Here is a 20,998-nt window from a genome sequence, read left to right as displayed (position 1 = left end):
GATTTCTTTTTTTTTTTTTTGCGATACGCAGGCCTCTCACTGTTGTGGCCTCTCCTGTTGCGGAGCACAGGCTCTGGACGCGCAGGCTCAGCGGCCATGGCTCACGGGCCCAGCCGCTCCGTGGCATGTGGGATCTTCCCAGACCGGGGCACAAACCCGTGTCCCCTGCATCGGCAGGCGGACTCTCAACCACTGTGCCACCAGGGAAGCCCAGGCTTGCAGAATTCTTAGACTTTTTTTCCTTTTTCTAAACTTTCTCTTCCTTGCATTGGTTAGTCAAATATTTGAACATAAATTTCTTGTCCAGTTTTTTGTTATCTAGGCTTCGTGTGTTATCTTTTCTTTCCCCCCAAAGCAAGTTTTCATATTTGGAAGAGAAAAAACTCCTAGGTATACCCTTACTTGTTACTTTCTTCCAATACTGTAAGAATTTATTAACTAGGATAGAATTGGGAATACAGTAAGATGAAGAAAATCTTAGGTATAGCAAAGCATATAATCATAAGTATGGGCTTCTGGTGAATATAAAACTGGGGTAGCCAACACTGTTAACTTAGAAACTATAGACATTATTTACCTTACTTAGAAACTAATAAAGTGGCTTTTTCTACTAGAGTAAGCCAAGATATTATTTTAGCTATTACAGAGTGCTTCAAATGGTAATATTAAATAATTATTTATGTCCTCAGTAAAATTTAGGCACACACACTCTAAGGGAGAAGAGGGGATCATTTCAAAGCACCTTAATATTCTTCATATATAGTAGATTCATGCATTCAATCCATTAAATTTTTTAATATTATAAATATACTAAAATGTTGGTAGGAAGATGACTTGAGCAAGCAAGCAGCTCAGGGTAATGATTAAGACCAGAGTGTTACGTCAAGAATTATGCATTAAGGGGGCTTCCCTGGTGGTTCAGTGGTTGAGAGTTTGCCTGCCGATGCAGGGGACATGGGTTCGTGCCCCAGTCCAAGAAGATCCCACATGCCACAGAGCGGCTGGGCCCGTGAGCCATGGCCGCTGAGCCTGCGCGTCCGGAGCCTGTGCTCCACAACGGGAGAGGCCACAACAGTGAGAGGCCCGCGTACCACACACACACACACAAAAAGAATTATGTATTAAGACAGGATGAAAGCATTTGAAGATAAAATAGAGAAAGGAATGAGGTTCAGAAGATTGAAAAAAATACAGAGGAGAAAGGTTCTTCAGGGACTGAATTGTTCAGTGGAGACAAACCTATCATGATGAAGTTAGCAGAAAGCTTATAGTCCATCTCTAAGTAATAGAAGCTTCAGAAGAGATAAACTGGTGGGCTGAGGGAGCTAGTAGCAAAACTGCTAGTAGCAAAACATTTTTCTTTTAGTAAGTTTTTTGGTTAACAGTCTACTCTTGTCAGTAAGAAAAGTTCTGTTGATGGTGTGCAATAAGAGAAGTACATATGCCTGTGTGTGTGTGTGTGTGTATTTTGTAAAAATACAGTAGTAGTAAAGTTTCTGCTTTGTGAAAGTGTGTGATATTTCACTTTTCAAAGGGGTTTTCAAAATGTTCTGGAAATTCCATTAATAAAATGAATACAAATTTATGTGAATTTTCCCAAAGATCTTAAAGTATTTTAATATTTAAGCTTTATAGAAATTTAAATTTAAGCTTTTTAGAGCATGGGCTGATATGATGATACACTTTAATTGATTAATCAATAGAATAATTTTTTTGTCCACTATGTGCACATACTTTGATATCACTATTTCCTTAGATGCCCTTGGAGAGACTGTTGTCCCTTCCAAGTTTGGTCCAGTGCCTTTTCTTTTCCATATAATTCTCTCCTTATCAGGAATCAGGGTAGACATTTTTATTATCTCAACACCAGAAATAATTGAACCTTTTTGAAGCTGGTTTGTTTTTATATTATTGACCCAATAAGTCATATAACGAGTGTTGTACTTACAGCTAGAAAGCTTGGAGCCAAAGTTGTGGCTTATTTAAATGAATGTAGGATTTCAGGTATTAATTTTAAACACTTTACAGTAAAATAGTAAAAGTGCTTTCTAGGTTGACTTGCATTGCCAATTTTTCCATTGCTTTTAAAAAAAGTGTCAAATGTGATAGATGTTAACTGTCATTAAGCAGAAATACATAAAATTGGACTGTACAACACTTAGAAGAAAAGATAGATCTAAGAAATAGACAATACTAGTGCTCAGTTTTTGGAAGTGTTAAGAAAACAATCTCACAATCTCTGAGTAACTCCTACAAGGGGAAAGAAAAGGATTGAACACAACAGATTTGCCATTTATTTCTATGCCAGGAAACACTCTGGCCAGGCAAAACTAGGCAGAATAAGATCATTAGTTTAAGTTCCTGCAAGTTTTCATCAACTCCAAGCTTAATACGTGTTTCTTTAATACAAAAGATAATATAATTTGTTTGAATTAAGAAAATGTTACCTGTTGATTGTTTACTCAGTTCTTGAATTAAGATTTGAAAAAACAATTTTAAAACTTCTGTGCAGAAGTTATTAACTATTAATGGAAAAGGCCATCATCATTTAATATTTATGGATTCACTTTTAGTTATATTATACTTTAAAATTTTTATTAATATAGGATTTAGAGCTATTGACAATTTTATTTACTACTACAATTGCACTAAAATAGAATACAAAAACTCAAGTTAAAATGGAATATCCAGGGCTTCCCTGGAGGTGCAGTGGTTGAGAGTCCGCCTGCCAACGCAGGGGACACGGGTTCGTGCCCCAGTCTGGGAGGATCCCGCATGCCGTGGAGCGGCTGGGCCTGTGAGCCATGGCCGCTGAGCCTGCACGTCCAGAGCCTGTGCTCCGCAATGGGAGAGGCCACAACAGTGAGAGGCCCGCATATCATAAAAAAAAATAAAATAAAATACAAAAAAAAAAAGGAATATCCAAAACGAAATTTTCTATAATTAAAATATTCTGTAGGACCAGTATAATTTAGAGCCATTCTTTGTAGCTACTACTTGATTTCTTGAAGTGGCAAGATAAAGTAATATATGTTTTTAACTTTGAGGAAGGTTTCGTATCTTATATCTTAAACCTCCGAAGGGGTGGATTGCTTAAGAACACTGAGCTAGAGACTTGCTGGAGTTTTCTTTGTGAGGACCTACAGTAGTTTCCTGTGGCTGCTGAAACAAATTATCGCAAACTTGATGACTTAAAACAATGGAGATTTATTCTTTCACAGTTATGGAGGCCAGAAATTTGAAGTCAGTTGCACTAGGTTGAAATCAAGGAACTAGCATGGCAGTGTTCCCTCTGGAGGCTCTAGGGGAGAATCTGTACCTTGCCTCTTCTAGCTTCTGGCAACAGACTATATTTCCTATGCTTGTGGCCACATCACTCCTATCTCTGCCTCTGTGGTCTCATTTCCTTCTCCTTGTCTGTGTGTGTGTGTCACATCTCCCTCTGCTTTCCTCTTACAAGGATACATGTGGTTGCTTTTAGTGCCAATCAGATAATCCAGGACAATCTCCTATATCATGATCCTTAATCACATCTGCACTGTCCTTTTTGCCATATAAGGTAACATTCACAGGTACCAAGGCTTAGGATGTAGATACGTTTGGGGGTCATTTTTCAGCCTATTACAGCCTCAAATCTAGGCATTTTCATAGGAACAGTTTCATCTTCCAGGAAGATTTTCCTTTATGTGGTTTCCCCAAAATTTTGAAGCTATTTCTGTGTTAACAGCAGGTCCTTGAGTAACTTTGAAAATTTTGTATGAATTTGTTTACCCATTCATTCTTTCAATAAGCACTTATTACCATAGAAGGATTAAGAAAAGGAAATTAACTAATACTTGCTTCAAGAAAGGTTTACAGTTTGTTTTTGGAAATGAGTTGAATAAACACAATTGAATGAAAATATGAGAGTTAAAAGAGAAACATGGAGGTATGGTATATGAGTAGGTAAAAAACAAAGGTGAAAAATTAAAGTATTGTGAGTTCAGAAAAAGGAAGTATCAATGTATATTGAAAATCAGAAAAAAAACATTATATGGAGGACGGTGAATTTTGAAGTGGAACTAGAACAATGTAAACTATGGAATTACGTAAACTAGAATTTTTGTAGTTAGAAAAGTGGAGAAAGGTGATATCAGGTGGGTAAAAGAAAAGGCAAGGATATGATTTTAAAAAATGGATTACAGTAACAATTTTTAAAATGTCTCTTCTGGCTATACTCAATAGAGTTGATAGAGTTGAGAGTTTGTATGGGTGAGCAACAGGAGATAAAATTACAAGGGTAAGAAGGAGTCAGACTGTATAGAGCTTTGACTAGTAAAGACGGTTAATTTTACCTTGTAATAACTGGGGGCTCTAAAGTTTTTTGTTTTTCCAGTTGGGAATGGTATTATTTTTTTTTTTAGATGTTGGGGGTAGGAGTTTATTAATTAATTAATTTATTTTTGCTGTGTTGGGTCTTCGTTTCTGTGTGAGGGCTTTCTCTAGTTGTGGCAAGCGGGGGCCACTCTTCATCGCGGTGCACGGGCCTCTCACTATCGCGGCCTCTCTTGTTGCGGAGCACAGGCTACAAACGTGCAGGCTCAGTAGTTGTGGCTCACGAACCTAGTCGCTCCGTGGCATATGAGATCCTCCCAGTCCAGGGCTCGAACCCATGTCCCCTGCATTAGCAGGCAGATTCTCAACCACTGCGCCACCAGGGAAGCCCCAGGAATGGTATTTTTAAAGGAGTTTTCATTATTGAATGAGGGTGGAGTAAAGACAGGCTGGAGCTCTGGTGAAACTATATTGAAACTATTGTGGTAATTCAAATATGAAGCAATCAAGGCCAGGATTTGGAAAGTAGAATTATTAATAAAAGAAAAGAAGGAATAGGGAAAAAGGACATGTAGAAAGAATCCACAAGCCTTAGTGCCTAGTTCGAGAAGAGCAGGGTGTGTGATAAGAGATAAAAGAAGGAAATGTAAAAGATAGATGAATACAAAGATTGAAGAAAAAGGGCTTTTCATGAAAGATGAGTTAATTATAGACACACTGAATTTGAGGCTACACTTGGTCATTCAAGTAGAAACGTGCATTAGTCAGTTTGAAGCAATGGGTGCAAGCCCAGGAATTAGTATGATTTTGGAGCTTTAATTTCCTGGGAAAATAGAATGAAAAAAAATCAAGAATAAACAGAGTAGCATAGAAATAATGGTCTCACTGACTTGTATATATATCCCAAAGGTTTTTTTGATACCAGACTGATCCCATGATAGCAGGCCCTGCTGAGACTTACTTGGAAGGGAACTAACTTCTTGTGTTGATGGACTTGATGAACAGATACCACATGACCCCCTGAAAAACCAGGTCAATGTGAAATGTATGTCTTTAGATATTTTCTCCTACTAACATCATCTACGAACCTCATCTAGAGTATCTATTATAGGCTAGCATAACCAGGTTTTGTTGGATGAGTGATTGAGACAATTAACCATTCCATCCTCAGTATATTTTAGTCTCCTGGTAGGAGCATAAGCCAGCCAAAGTCAAGAGAAGTTCTCCCAGCCAAGCATTAATGAGACTGAAAGTCTCTTGGAATAATCCCCATGTCTATAGAGGTTATAATAACTGCTCTCTTCTAGCTCTCATGTATCCAACTCATTTAAACATTTAATGAATGGTAAATGTTCTTTTTTTTTCCTCACAGGCCATTGTGGGATTTTACTTTGTGAAATCTCTGGTGAGTTTTAATTCCAGTGTGCAAGTTATTAAAAGGGGACCAAACTAGTGTAGAAATGGCTTATAAGTAATTATAAGATGTAAACTTTACGTATAAAAAGGTAAACTTTAAAATGAATACATATCTCTCAAATGAATATATCCATTACAATCTATGAGTATATTAGAATGTATTACTAAAATAATTTTCTCTAGGATAGGGTCTGTAATGAGGAGAGAAGGTATTTGTTTACTTTCAGAATTTGTAATGTACCTGTCATAAGGTTAGATTCTTCTTAAGTATAAATAATCACGTTTTAGAGGAAGAGGAGACATTTGTATGAAAGTATAGATAATACCTAATGATCTCTTCTTTATCTTGACAGACAATGGGGTTTTAATAAATGGCTAGCATAAGCTTCCCTAAAGGCTTGCTACCTTGAAAAATGGCTGTGAATCATTTACTGCAATGAATTACATGGAATGTTTCCATGTGCTTTCTAGCTCTCTCCAAATGAGTGGCTACAGGGAGAAAGAGAAACATTATAAATGCATTTGCTAAAATGTGAGTGTTTTTCCATCACTTTATATTTTTGGCCTTTAGAAGGAATAAGTACAATATGTACAAAGGCTGCTTTTCTCCCTATTTTTGATTAAAGATATATTTCAGTTCAAAGGGAAATACCATTGGTTTAAAAAAATTTTATATTGATACATTATATATTATGTATACGTATATGATATATTTACATTTTATCAAAGAAAAATGTTTATTTTATAAATAGTATATTAATCTAACTTGACCCACTTACATAAATTTATATATATTTTAAGTAAAATTTATATAAATTTTAAATAAAAATCAGTGTCAGTATTTGAGTAGATGTAGTATATGCCCAATGAGGCTAAGACCTATTTACCATTAGCTCCTTTAAGATGATGTTAAATGTCATGTAAAAGCCCCTCATTAGAAAAGAATGGTATTTTGACATCAAAAAAGAGAAAACATAAAGACAAACATTGGGATAAACTGTTTAAAAGTCTGTATGTGAAAACACAATGTGAACAAAATGTCAAGTCAGAAAAATATCTGTAATGTGTATGACAGAAGATAATAATCTTAATAAAGTGTTTTTATAAGTGGTGAAGAGAATAAAGAACCACCTCAAACTCCAATGAAAACATAAGCAAAAACATGACTGTGAAATTCATAAAGTACTAATGCCAACTTTAAAAATGCTTACATGCATTGATAATGTTAGAAATATGATTTAAAGTAAGATAACATGTTTCTTCCATACTAAATTGGCTAAGATGAGAAACAAGAAAAATACAGTATCCAGTTAGGGTTAGCCACTGTGATCACAGTCCTGGGGGAGTGTGACTGGGAATCAGTACAGATGCAGTGAATATAAAACTGGTGTGGAGTCGTAGATTTAGGTTCAAACTGGCTTTACCACCTCAGTCACATTATTAATCTCAGGGTTTCCATTAAACTCATGAGTAAAATCAGGATAATAACACCATGTACTTCATTGATTGTTGTAAAAACCAAAGAGGATAATGCATGTTAAATGTATATCATAGTACCTCTTCCTATTTTATCTATTGGTCCTATTAAATTGGTGAAACATTAAAGAGGACAATTTGTCACTATATTTTAAAAACTTTGAAATATTGCATGACCTTTGATCTAGCAAACTTACTTGTAGACATTCTTTCTAAAGAAGTAAATATGGATGGAAGCTCACCAGATTTTAGCTACAAGGGTATTGTTGAGCCTGGGGTATAACAATAAAAAGCCATAAATAACATTGTGTGTTAAACAGTACAGGATTGATGAAATAAATTATAGTTTGTCCATTAAAATATGCCCTGTTTAGGGTAAGAAGTTGTTAGCCAATAGGTAGCAGAAAAGAAGCTAAATTATTTGGGTTTTAAACAGTGAGCATGTCTTAAGTTTGTGAGCGGAGCAGTATTTGGCCAATAGTGCAATTAGAACAGTATTAGTGAACTGTAGAGACATGAACGTGCACAGAGCATGCAGGGAATAAAGAATTATCAAACATGTCTAGAGCACAGGAACTATAACATCAAGGGAGATTAAGCTGGAAAGCCAGATGGGGATGAAATTATGAGGGGCTTTGAATATCATAACTAGGGAATTTGTACTTTATTTTTGGACAGAGAAGAATTGCTGGAGATTTTAATCTGATTTTAATTCTAATATGCCATGTATAAAATGTACTTATGGAATTTCATATGATACATGGAAATAATGAGTTGTTTTTTGTTTTTTGGGTTTTTTTACCATACAGGTGAAAGAAGGTATAGGCTAGGACAAAGACAGAGGTCCTGGTTTTAAAGGGACTTAGAGGTAGGAGTCAAGGGACATTATTTTCATAGAAATAGGGGATTTGGTGGCCAGTGAAATTTCAGAAGTGAAGTGTCTGTGTCAGATTTTAATTTTGGATGGTTGTGTGAAAGGGAAGAAAATGAGTACAGTTTGGAAAGCTTTGATTTTGAGATGCCTGTAAAGAATCCCAATTATTAATTTGCAATAGATTTCAGAGCTCAGGAGAGAGGTTGGGGATGAAGATATAAATCTGAGTCATTAGTACTGTAGGGGACATGAAACTGCTTCCAGGAATCCACATCATCTTTTCAGAAGTATAAAGAAGACAATCCCATAACTTCTAGTAACACACTTTCTACCAGTAAATTGTTAAGTTCTTTCTTTCACTTGTAGAAATTTATGTTCAAGTTTTAATCATATTCTTATTTTCATTCTTTTGAATGTGTTTAATGATCATCATGATATTACTTGCTAATGAAAAGAAAGCGTTTCAAGAGCAGATAGGAATGGAGTATCAAATTTTGTCATTATTCTTTGAGGTAGAAGACTTTTATTACTAAGGTTTTAAAGAGACCACCTCAAGGTGATCAAGTGTTGAATTTAATAATAAGTCTCCACTTGCTACCCTGTTTTTACAGTATTCCTGATACAAAAACATCCATGCATTCTTTCATCTATTTACTTGACTAATTTTTATTAGGTGCCTACAGTATCCCAAGCACTGCGCCAGGTGCTAGGAATGAGGAGAGAAGAGTATGCTGGATATTTGATTATCTGAATGTTTAAGAAAAATATTTCCAAGAACTACTGAAAAGTAAGTTTCTTTCTGATATCTCCAAAATTTAAAAAACCCAAACTGCAAAAACACCCTTGCAAGGAGAAATGGTTAAAGGTATAATTGTCTAGAAATATAAAGTGCATTCTTTTAGAAAGGTAACTGAGTAAAACATGCTTAAAAAAAAAAACATTAACATTTGTTTTGACTTCTGTGTAAAAGCAGGAGAAAGAAATTTAAATTTAAAAAATAATACATTTATTTATTTATTTTTGGCTGCATTGGGTCTTTGTTGCTGTGCGTGGGCTTTTCTCTAGTTGCGGAGAGCCGGGGCTACTCTTTCTTGTGGTGCATGGGCTTCTCATTGCAGTGGCTTCTCTTGTTGCGGAGCACGGGCTCTAGGCACATGGGCTTCAGTAGTTGTGGCACATGGGCTCAGTAGCTGTGGCTTTCAGGCTGTAGAGCGCAGGCTCAGTAGTTGTGGTGCATGGGCTTAGTTGCTCCATGGCATGTGGGATCTTCCCAGACCAAGGCTCGAACCTGTGTCCCCTGCATTGGCAGGCGGAGTCTTAACCACTGTGCCACCAGGGAAGTCCGAGATTTGAATATTTTTAGGAGTTGGGGCTACTTCTAAAAATTCAAAACTAAATAACCATAAAAATAGATGCTGTTTCCACGGCAACATAAAAGAATAGCAATAAAAGACAGAGAAGGTAGCTCTCAATAATTTATTCATTCTCAATAAAATCCTAAGATCTGTTCTTTTTAAAAGTAAGTCAAAATTTTAAACATGTCCCTAGTATTAATCATGCTAGAAATATTCAGTTCCATCAAAAAGATATCATAATAGGGTTTTATGTGATGTTTTAATTTTTTCATAATATATATTTGTTAGAATAGTGGGAGAGGCAGTGCATTTTATTGAGCTTAACAATACCATGAAGTGTCTTGTGCTTTTATCTTGCCTCTGGCATTAGCCACTGAATATACATTTTATTTTTTACTTTTAGAAGTAAAAACAGAGATAATTGAGAACACAAATGGAAATAATAAAGAGAATAATTAATAGCAATAGACCAAAATGTACTATTTAGTATATGCCATGCTAGTATTAGTTGTTTCATAAATTTTTACTAATCTTTAGAGAAAAAAATTGAGGGAAAATTTTTATGCATTTTATAGATAAAATACTGAAGCTCAAAAATACTAAGTAACTTATCATGATAAGTTACCCAATTAGATCTGAATAGTGTTGTAAAATGATGTTCTTTTATTCTCAACAGTTCAATTTCTCCATTTTTATTTGTTTAATTATGAAAGTAGTACATATATATGGAAAAATATGGGGTAAAAAGTAAAATTTCCTATACCGGCTTAATCTTCTCTCCAGATGTCATCTGTATTCCAAATAGATATGTATACATTTCTAATAAATTGTATAGCATTTACATATATATATTACAGATACTATTTAGAGGAAAATGTTCACATACATTTTCCACAAATGAGATCATTCAAAATTCAAAGTAAGTTGTACTGTGCGTTATTTTTCCCTCTTTTCAATGTTTGATGACAGTACATTTAGACCTCTCAGTCATTTTGGTGGCTATGTAGTAATCTGAACTGTGGATACACCATGATTTATTTAAACATTCTCCTCTTGGAAAATATTTGTTTCCATTATTTGTGTTGTAACAAAATAGGCTTCAATAAGCATTTTCAACATTTGTAGACACGAATAAGTATTCATATAGATGAAAAATTATTGGTTTTAATTTTATCTTATTAAGTAGATAACAGAGACATTAGAAAATATGTAGGTATGGGTTTTTTACTTACTGTTTATTTGTTCCCTTTATTTATGAATCCCTGAGATTGGTATCTGTCTATACTTTTGGTTTCTATGATAATAACAGCATTTTTGGCAATGTCTACACAGTACTAAGGTATAAATCCATTATTCTGACCATGAATTCTTTCATCTATTTACTTGACTAGTATCATATTCTAAGTGCCACGTGCTGGGGAGGAAGAGAGGAGTAAGACATAGCCCCAGCCAACAGGAAGTTTACAGTAGAGTAGGATAGCTTATTTCTGATTATTATTCATGTAAATGAATAATGTAATTTTAAACATTTATGATCTAGGTGTTCCATGTCTTTAAGACAAATTTAAGTATATGACTGGTTATCTTTTTTAACAGTAACCTTGGCACCTTAATGATTCCATGAGGATAATTCACATGAAGGATCTTCCTCCCTCATTTTCATCTGTATTAGAATCAGAGTGATTTCATAAATAGTGTTTCCCTTTTTGAATTCTGCAGGTAATCACAGGTAATTGAGCTGGATTTTTTCATAAGCTGTTGAAACACATTATGGGAGACACTTCTAAATGTCCACCCAATACCCATGGTAAATAAACTGTGAGGAGAAGCTGTGATGAGTGTGAGGTGAAGTATTTAGTGTTTTTGTGTCATGAGGTGTCCAAGTAACACATTTCTGGCCAAAGAGACATACATGGAGATGTGTTGAGCCTTTAGGAAGGCATTTGCTTTGCCTAATAAAAGGACAGACATGGCTATTTCAACTCTTCTCTACCCCCACTTCTTCCTGCTTTGAATGTGGACATGATGTCTCGAGTTTCAGCAGCCCTCCTGTGATCAGCTGATGATAAAAGTTAACTTTAAGAAGAATGGAAAGATAGAAAGCTTCTGGTTTCTTGGTGGACTTATTGAGGACTGGAACAAATTATCAACAATTGACTGCTTTCAGATTTCTTATTATGTGAAAAAATTAAACCCCTATATATTTAGTCCTCTGACAGCTTTTGCCATTTGAGGCTGAATTCATCAGGACTGCATTGGGTTTCGCTAGTAGAAGCCTCACACTCGTGAATCGGTATAGTAAGCTGGACCATTTTTGAATTCTGTTATTGTTCTGCTTATGTTGTTGTTTCCATCGTCTTCTTTCATATGGTCGTTTTCCCATGCTGCAATTTAGAAAGTTTGACTCAAATATTTTCTTGCTTAAATTCAAACTGTGTAGCACTAATTAACATTTTAATAATTAAGTTGTTTTTATTTGTTTGTTTGGTTGGTTCTGGGGAGAAACTTCATTTTAGTGTTCTCCATTGAATCATACAAAAGTCTGATTTGAAGTATGGTGCCAAAATTCAACAGGGCCATTTCCTTCTGGCTTTTTCTCTATGGATCCTTTTTTTTTTTAAATTTTATATTAGAGTATAGTTGAGTTAAAACGTTGTGTTAGTTTCACGTGTACAGCAGAGTGATTCATTTATACACATACATACATCCATTCTTTTTCAGATTCTTTTCCCATATAGGTTATTACAGAATATTGAGTAGAGTACCCTGTGCTATACAGTAGGTCCTTGTTGATTATCTATTTTATATATAGTAGTGTGTATATGTTAATCCGAAACTCCTAATTTATTCCTCTGCCCCACATTCCCCATTTGGTAACCATAAGTTTGTTTCCGAAGTCTGTGAGACTGTTTCTGTTTTGTAAGTAAGTTCATTTGTGTCATTTCTTAGATTCCTCACATAAGCGATATCATATGATATTTGTCTTTCTCTGTCTGACTTACTTCACTTAGTATGATACTCTCTAGGTCCATCCATGTTGCTGCAAATGGCATTATTTCATTCTTTTTTATGGCTGAGTAACATTCCATTGTATATATGTACCACATCTTCTTTTTCCATTCCTCCGTCCATGAACATTCAGGTTGCTTCCATGTTTTGGCTGTTATAAATAGTGCTGCAGTGAACATTGGGGTGCACGTATCTTTTCGAATTATGGTTTTCTTTGGATATGTGCCCAGGAGTGGGATTGCTGGACATATGGTAGTTCTATTTTTAGTTTTTAAAGAAACCTCCATACTGTTCTCCATAGTGGTTATACCAATTTACATCCCCACCAACAGTGTAGGAGAGTTCCCTTTTCTCCACACCCTCTCCAGCATTTATTGCTTGTAGACTTTTTGATGATGGCCATTCTGACCAGTGTGAGGTGAAACGTCACTGTAGTTTCGATTTGCGTTTCTCTAATAATTAGTGATGTTGAGCATCTTCTGAAACTCTGTTGAATAAAAGTGGCAAGAGGGGACATCCTTGTCTTGTTCCTGATCTTAGGGGAAATGCTTTCAGCTTTTCACAGTTGAGAATAATGTTAGCTGTCGGTTTGTCATATATGGCCTTTATTATGTTGAGGTGGTTTTCCTCTGTGCTGAGTTTCTGGAGAGTTTTTATCATAAATGGGTGTTGAATTTTGTCAGAAGCTTTTTCTGCATCTATCGAGATGATCATGTGGTTTTAATTCTTTAGTTTGTTGATGTGGTGTATCACACTGATTTGCAGATATTGAAGAATACTTGCATCTGCTTCTGGGTCTCGCAGTGGTAGTGGCATCCCGCACACTACCGGGGCAGCAGGGGCAGTGATTGGCGACTGCTCGCTGCTCGTGTGTGCTCCCCAGATGGCAGGGGCAGTGAACAGTGCCCACTCCTGGGTCTCCCAAAAGCAGTGGCAGTCTGTGCACTGCCGGGACAGCAGGGGCGCAGCGATTGGCACCTGCTTGTGGGTCTCCTAGTGGCAGTGGTGGCTCGCGCCCACCACTGGAGCTCATGTAGGTCGTGTCCTGTTGCCTAAGAGTGCGTGCAGGGAAAGAAGCTCCTATGGTGGTCCTACCCCTCTCCTTGCACGTTTCCCCAATAATGGCACCTTGTCTCTCTGGTGTGCCCAAGCTTCTTCTGAGTACACCCTTGGTTGCCACACTCCAGCCTCTTCAGGCTGTCTCTGCACAGCCAATCCCAGTCCTCTACCTAGATCTGACCTCTGAAGCCTGAGCTTCAGCACCCAGCCCCTGCCCATAGTGGTGGAAAAGCATCTCAGGCTGGGGAGCACAGCGCGGAGGTGACCATCTGTGCAGGTCACCCTCCGTCTTGCCTTCCTCAAACTGGTTGCGGCACTCTCCTCTGAGTCTCTGAAGCTTCTCCTCCATCCTGGCTGATCTCCTCACCGTAGAGGGGACTTTCCAGGGTGCAGGAAAATTTCCTCCTTCGTAGTTCCCTCCCTGGGGTGCAGTTCCCATCCCAGTTCCTTCCTTTATTTTTTTCCCTTTTTTCTTTTGTCCTATCCAGTTATGGGGAGGTTTTCTTGCCCTTTCAGAAATCTGAGGTCTTTTGCCAGTGTTCAGTAGATGTTCTGTGCAAATCGTTCCACTTATAGATGTATTTTTGATGTATTGGTGGGAGTAGGTGAGTTCCACGTCCTACTCCTCTGCCATCTTGATCCCTAAGATCTCTCTATGAATTCTTGATACATTCAGCTGCATTACAAATATAACCATCATGTTGTGCTGATCAGAATAATTTTTGCTTCCTCAGCTCACTCTAAAGCACTAAACAACGCATTCCTGTGCTTCATCTTGACCCTTTTAGACAATTTGTGTACAGAGGAGCAGTTATCTCTAACTGTGCTTTGTTATAAGTTCCCACGAACTCCAAATTCGGCCTCTGAAAGTAGCCATGGCAGCAAGACTCACAGCCAAGTAGCCTCCACGTGGCCCACCTTGCCATTCCACTTTCCAGTGCTTACAGAGAGCACAAGAATCCTTGTTATAGTATAAGTTTCTGATAATTAATTGGACTGTCACACAGAAAAAGGTGTCCTAGAATTTCAGTCAAGTATAAATCTTGTTTAAAGACTACATTTTAACCTGGTCCAAAGGGCGTCTTCAGATAGCCAAAGCAAAGTTGTAACAGATGCGCTTATCTATGCACTTTAAAATTTTATTAAACCACCAAAAGTCACAGAAAACATGACATACATAAACATTTGAAAAAGAAATTTAGGATAGTCACCATCGGGAAAACATCATAGTTGTTGAGGGGTTATTTTATATGATTCAGTTAACAACAGAATAAAATGTAGTCCTCGTTTTCTCATACATGGTAATATGAGATGAGTCTCAAACTCTGGCCTCATTCACCATAGGCTCATTGAAGATGTTGCTCTTTTTATTAAATTCTTCAGTGCTTTCTTACAATACTTGGGGTAATAACATAGGCAAATTAATTCTTGTTTAGAATGCCCATTAATTTAGTAAACTAAGCCATAGTCTACCTGAATAGTTTACACAACATTTTTCCCCCCAAATATGAAGCTGATAAAAAAGGGAGAGTTTACCTGATTTCCTCCCATACCATGACAGTTGAATATACCCACTTTTTCATTTTCCTTGCGGCCCATGTTGTCTAAACATTGATTTGTTTCAACATTTCTTATCTAAAGGAAACACACAAAAATGTAAGTCAGAAGGTCTTTCTGATATTTTCAAATTGCAAATTGGAAACAAAATAATATGAGTTTATAAGGAAATTTCTCCAAGGAGAACACATTGCTTTAAATATTTATTTTTATTTTTCTATGTCCATTCTGAGATCTATATAAGATTCTAAACTCTCATTCAAGTAAACTTGAATAGCATGAGCATTGTCATTAGCATCCAATCAAGAGGCACTCTTCGTTTATAGCATAGTATCAGAAAAGAAGAAAACCTCTACATATTATAAATTAGGAATTCTTCCCAAAATCCTTTTAAAATTAGGACAGTTTCCATATTCCACTCAGATAACTATAATGTATTTGTGATGTCCTATAGAGAAAGGAATAGAAACAAATTGGTCAAATATTCAAATTTATGTATTTTTAGTTGCTTCATTACTAGATGCTCCATTCTGTACATTTATAAAGATTAATTACACTGTTTATTTCTTTAACTAAAATAGACACATCTTTTTTCATTCCCAGTGCCAAACTTAGTGGAAAGCAGCTGACCCTAAGAAAAGCTGTTACAAGGCTAAATGGTGATTTCACATGAAAATCCTTCAAAACCAAGATTAAATTGCCAACTGTAAACATAAGATTCATGGTTTACACTCAAACACTGCATTAGTCCCATAATTAGCATAACATTAATACACATCTGTGCCAGATGCAATTACAAAAGCCATTTATTGAGTTTAAAGATGCCCAGATTACTAAATCAAGCACAAGTGAATGTAGAAAAGAAGAAAAACCTTTCTAGTAGATGCAATGTTTTAGAATTTTTTCTTTAGTCTTACCTCCAAGTAGTATGTTTTGTACTTGTCCACTCTGCTTCCAAAAAGTTCTTACCTCTGACTCTTATTTGGACACATATTACTGTTCACTCACACATTACTTGGATATATTTATTTATAATAGTTATCTATGCTTTAGGTACATGTTTCTCCCTACTGGCAAATGAATATGATTAGAAACTTCTATAGAGCCTGGAGTAGGTTTATACAATTCAACTTTTTTGTATGGTACAGAACCCTATGGTCAGGTAATGGTTCCCAGAGTTAGGAAAAGTATTGTCATTTGCAGTAAACCCCAATCAGCAACTGAAATTAGTGGGGAGTAGAATTCACACTTGGTAAGGGGTTGGGCAGAACCGAGCAGTGTGGTCAAGCCCTGTTCCAATGATTAGAGGGAGGCAAGAGTGGAAGAAGAGAAACAAATAAGGAGACTATTGAGTCATGCCAGCAGGAGATGATGGTTACTTCGAATAATAGGATAACAGTGGAGGTGGGGAGGTCAAACTTAGGATGTTTTTAAGGTAGAGCCAGTACGACTTGCAATTGAATTGGAAATGAGCTAGGAGAGAAAAGGCATCAAGAAACATTACAAGGTTTTGGCCTGAGCAAATAGGTAGATGATGTTTCCATTTACTGGGAACAATATTCTGAGTTCTTACACATTGATAACTGTATCTGTGGTCTTTATGCTTGAAAATCCATTTTGTGGATCTGAAGTCCTTGGCTTACAATATATTTCCTTGAATATCTTTAAAATGTTACTTTATTCACTTCCAGCATAAATAGTTGCTTTTGAAAAGTCTGATGATAGTCTGATTTTCTTTCCCTTATTACAAATGTCTGTTTGCCTGAATGCCAAACTAAGTCCAATAGGTTTACCACAACATATCTTAAAATTCATTCTGTATCACTTGCCCAGGTATATGGTGTTCTGTTTCAATATGTAGTTCCAAATTTATTTTCAAGGCTAAATGTTGAATAATATTGTATTATATATAATTGAATTATATATAATTAAATAAATATTGAGTTATAATTTTAGTGTTCATTTTGTTTCATTGCTTTTTCTCATTAGGAAATCCTATTATTTTGGACCTTCTTGCTTCTCTATATGTCATTTTCTATTCAATAGTTTTGTCTTTTATTTCTTTTTTATTTTAAAAAGTTTCCTCCTTTCCCCCCTCTAAAACTCTATGGCATTTTCTCCTGGGATTATTGACTCATCTGTTCTTTAAGTTTATCCTTCATTTCTGAAATGATTCATTCATTTCTAATTCTTTCCTGCATTTCAGGTCCTCATTTCAGAGGTTTTTCTAAATTTGATTTATATTGTTCTTTTACTTATTTTATCATTGTAAAATTTCTCTTGGCTTGTTTTGAAATAGTAGTTTACAGTTTTCCTCTGTCTTATGAGCATAAAGTTCTGGTGTGCTTTCATTTTTTGTAGAGCTATCATTTTACTCTTTATTATCTTTATTCTTATGGCAGTGATCCTTTTCTATTTTCCTTTCCTTTTTTTTTTTTTTTCTTTCAGGAAACAAATTCTCTGGATCTTTTAAGAGGGAGAATTTGATTAGGAAGTAATTTTTCCTCCTTCCTTCCTTCCTCCCTCCCTCCCTTTCTCTCTTTGTCTCTTCCTTTCTTTCTTTCCCTTTTTCTGTCTCTCCCTCCCTTCCTTCCTGATGGGGGGAATCACTTGACATCTTTAAACTATTCTGATGCCTGGTATCTATGCCCAGATGATTCTCATTAATTGGTATAGGGTGTTGTAAAAAAAATTGGTATCAGGTGTTGTAAAGTCTCCCCAGGTGATTAAAATGTGCAGAGTTTGGCAAACACCATTCTGGAGGAAGATATAGCATGTCTTGATATTGAATGGTGACATTACAGTTACTTTTCCTTTTTTGAGTAACTTCTTTTTCAGTGGTTTCCACCTGGGCTGCCCTGTAGACTCACCTGTAAAACTTTTAGAATGTACTTCTACTTTGCTTCACCTTCATAGATTCTGATTCAAATGGTCTAGAGTAGGACCAGAATACAGTTAAAAGCTCCCCAGATAATTCAAATGTGTAATCAGGGCTGAAACTCCCCTTATCAGGAAAACACAACAGAGTAGTTGGTAACTAGAAGCCTGTTAATTTTGTGAATCATTTTGAAAACTCTGAGTGCTGGTGGAAAGGTAAGGAGGTTTTCATAGCAAAGCTGATTTCCCAGCTACCCACTGGGTATGTTTAAGAATAAATGTTTCCAGCTGTACCTACAGGAAATGTTTACACTGGAGACCATTTCTAACTTCACAAATCTAGATCTGTTCCTGTAATTTTTGAAGAGTTGAAAAAAACTGCCTTCTGTTTTTTGAGATATCTTGGTTCTGTTCAACTCTGCCATTTTTATTTTTTAAAAATGTTTACTGAAATATGGTTTATTTACAATGTTGTGTTTGTTTCAGGTGTACAGCAAAGTGATCCAGTTATAGATATATATATGATATATATTATATATATATATTCTTTTTCAGATTCTTTCCCATATAAGTTATTACATAGCATTGAGTAGAGTTCCCTGTGCAGTACAGTAGGTCCTTGTTGATTCTCTGTTTTATATATAGTAGTGCATATATGTTAATCGCAAACTCATAATTTATCCTTCCCCCCACATTTCCACTTTGGTAACCATAAGTTTGTTTTTGAAGTCTGTAAGACTGTTTCTGTTTGGTAAATAAGTTCATTTGTATCATTTTTTAGGATCCACATATAAGTGATATCATATGACATTTGTCTTTCTCTGTCTGACTTACTTCACTTAGTATGATAATCTCTGTGTCCATCCATGTTGCTGCAAATGGCATTATTTCATTCTTTCTTATGGCTGAGTAATATTCCACTGTATATATCAATATATACCATGTCTTTTTTTATTCATTCCTCTGTTGATGGACATTCAGGTTGCTTCCATGTCTTAGCTATTGTAAATAGTGCTGCAATGAGCATTAGGGTGCATGTTTGTTTTTGAATTATGGTTTTCTCCAGATATGTGCCCAGGAGTGGGATTGCTGGACATATGGTTGTTCTATTTTTAGTTTTTAAAAAACCTTCATACTGTTCTCCATAGTGGTTATACCAATTAACATCCCCACTAACAGTGTAGGAGAGTTCCCTTTGTCTCTACACCCTCTCCAGTATTTATTGCTTGTAGACTTTTTGATGATGTACATTCTGACCAGTGTGAGGTGAAACGTCACTGTAGTTTTGATTTGCATTTCTCTCATAATTAGTGACATTGAGCATCTTTTCATGTCCTTATTGGCCATCTGTATGCCTTCTTTGGAGTAATGGCTATTTAGAGCTTCTGCCCATTTTTTGATTGGGTTGTTTGTTTGAGATTGAGCTGCATGAGCTTCTTGTATATTGTGGAGACTAATCCCTCTCCGTTGCATTGTTTGCAAATATTTTCTTCCATTCTGTGGGTTGTCGTTTTGTTTATGGTTTCCTTGCTGTGCAAAGCTTTTAAGTTTAATTAGGTCCCATTTGTTTATTTATTTTTTTCATTACTCTAGAAGGTGGATCTAAAAAGATATTGCTACAGTTTTATGTCAGAGTGTTCTACCTATGTTTTCCTCTAAGAGTTTTATTGTCTCTGGTCTTACATTTAGATATTTAATCCACTTTGGGTTTATTTTTGTGTATGGTGTTAGGGAATGTTTCATTCATTTACATGTAATTGGCCAGTTTTCCCAGCACCACTTGTTGGAGAGACTCTTTTTTCTTCATTGTATATTCTTGCTTTCTTTGTCGTAGATTAATTGACCATAAGTGTGTGGGTTTATTTCTGGGCTTTCTATCTTGTTTCATTTATCTATATTTCTGTTTTTATGCCAGTACCACACTTTTGATGACTGTAGCTTTGTAGTATAGTCTGAAGTCAGGGAGTCTGATTCCTCCAGCTGCATTTTTCTCTCTCAGAATTGCTTTGGCTATTCATGGTCTTTTGTGTTAACATACAAATTTTAAAAATTTAAGTTCTAGTTCTGTGAAAAATGCCATTGGTAATTTGATAGGAATTCACTTAATCTGTAAATTGCCTTGGGTAGTGTAGTTATTTTGACAATATTGATTCTTCCAATCCAAAAACATGGTATATCTTTACATCCCTTGGTGTCATCTTTGATTTCTTTCATCAGCATTTTATACTTTTCCAAGTACAGGTCTTTTGTCTCCCTAGGTAGGTTTGTTCCTGGATATTTTTTTCTTTTTGATGCAGTGGTAAATGGGATCGTTTCCTTAGTTTATCTTTCTGATCTTTTGTTGTTAGTATATAGGAATGCAAGAGATTTCTGTGTATTCATTTTGTATCCTGCAACTTTACCAAATTTGTTGATGAGCTCTAGTAGCTCTTTAGGATTTTCTATGTATAGTATCCTGTCATCTGCAAACAGAAACAGTTTTGCTTCTTCTTTTCCAATTTGGATTCCTTTTATTTCTTTTTCTTCTCTGATTAACGTGGTTAGGACTTCTAAAGCTGTGTTGAATAAAAGTGGCGAGACCATACATCTGTGTTTTGTTCCTGATCTTAGAGGAAATGCTTTCAGCTTTTCAGTTGAGAATGATGATAGCTATGGGTTTGTCATATATGGCCTGTGTTCCCTCTGTGCTTACTTTCTGGAGAGTTTTTTTAATCATAAATGGGTGTTGAATTGTGTCAAAAGCTTTTTCTGCATCTATTGAGATGATCATATGGTTTTTATTCTTCAGTTTGTTAATATGGTGTATCACATTGATTGATTTGTGTATATGGAAGAATCCTTGCATACCTGGGATAAATCCCACTTGAACATGGTGCATGATCCTTTTAATGTATTAGGTTTGCCAGTATTTTGTTGTGGATTTTTTGTATCTATATTCATCAGTGATACTAGCCTGTAATTTTCTTTTTTTGTGATATCTTTGTCTGATTTTGGTATCAGGGTGATGGTGGCCTCAAAGAATGAGTGTTCTCATTGGGAGTGTTCCTTCCTCTGCAGTTTT

The 20,998-nt window shown here is 35.9% G+C and overlaps 1 protein-coding gene across 2 annotated transcripts in view; it reads right to left on the bottom strand.

Annotated features, from left to right (window-relative positions):
- The window catches only part of GALNT13 (polypeptide N-acetylgalactosaminyltransferase 13), a gene marked incomplete at its 3' end in the record, with an annotated part of 475,438 nt that overhangs the window by 33,316 nt on the left and 421,124 nt on the right, over positions 1 to 20,998 (bottom strand). For both annotated transcript variants that reach the window (XM_082631233.1, XM_082631232.1), the window contains exon 9: positions 15,040 to 15,138. In XM_082631233.1, the coding sequence (XP_082487359.1) occupies positions 15,040 to 15,138 (99 nt within the window). The remainder of the gene's footprint in view (positions 1 to 15,039; positions 15,139 to 20,998) is intronic.

This window comes from Mesoplodon mirus (assembly GCF_964341445.2).
Source record: "Mesoplodon mirus genome assembly, chromosome: 8".
Taxonomy (NCBI): domain Eukaryota; kingdom Metazoa; phylum Chordata; class Mammalia; order Artiodactyla; family Ziphiidae; genus Mesoplodon; species Mesoplodon mirus.
Note: the sequence above shows the minus strand (reverse complement) of the source record. Positions and strands in the feature narration are given on the sequence as shown.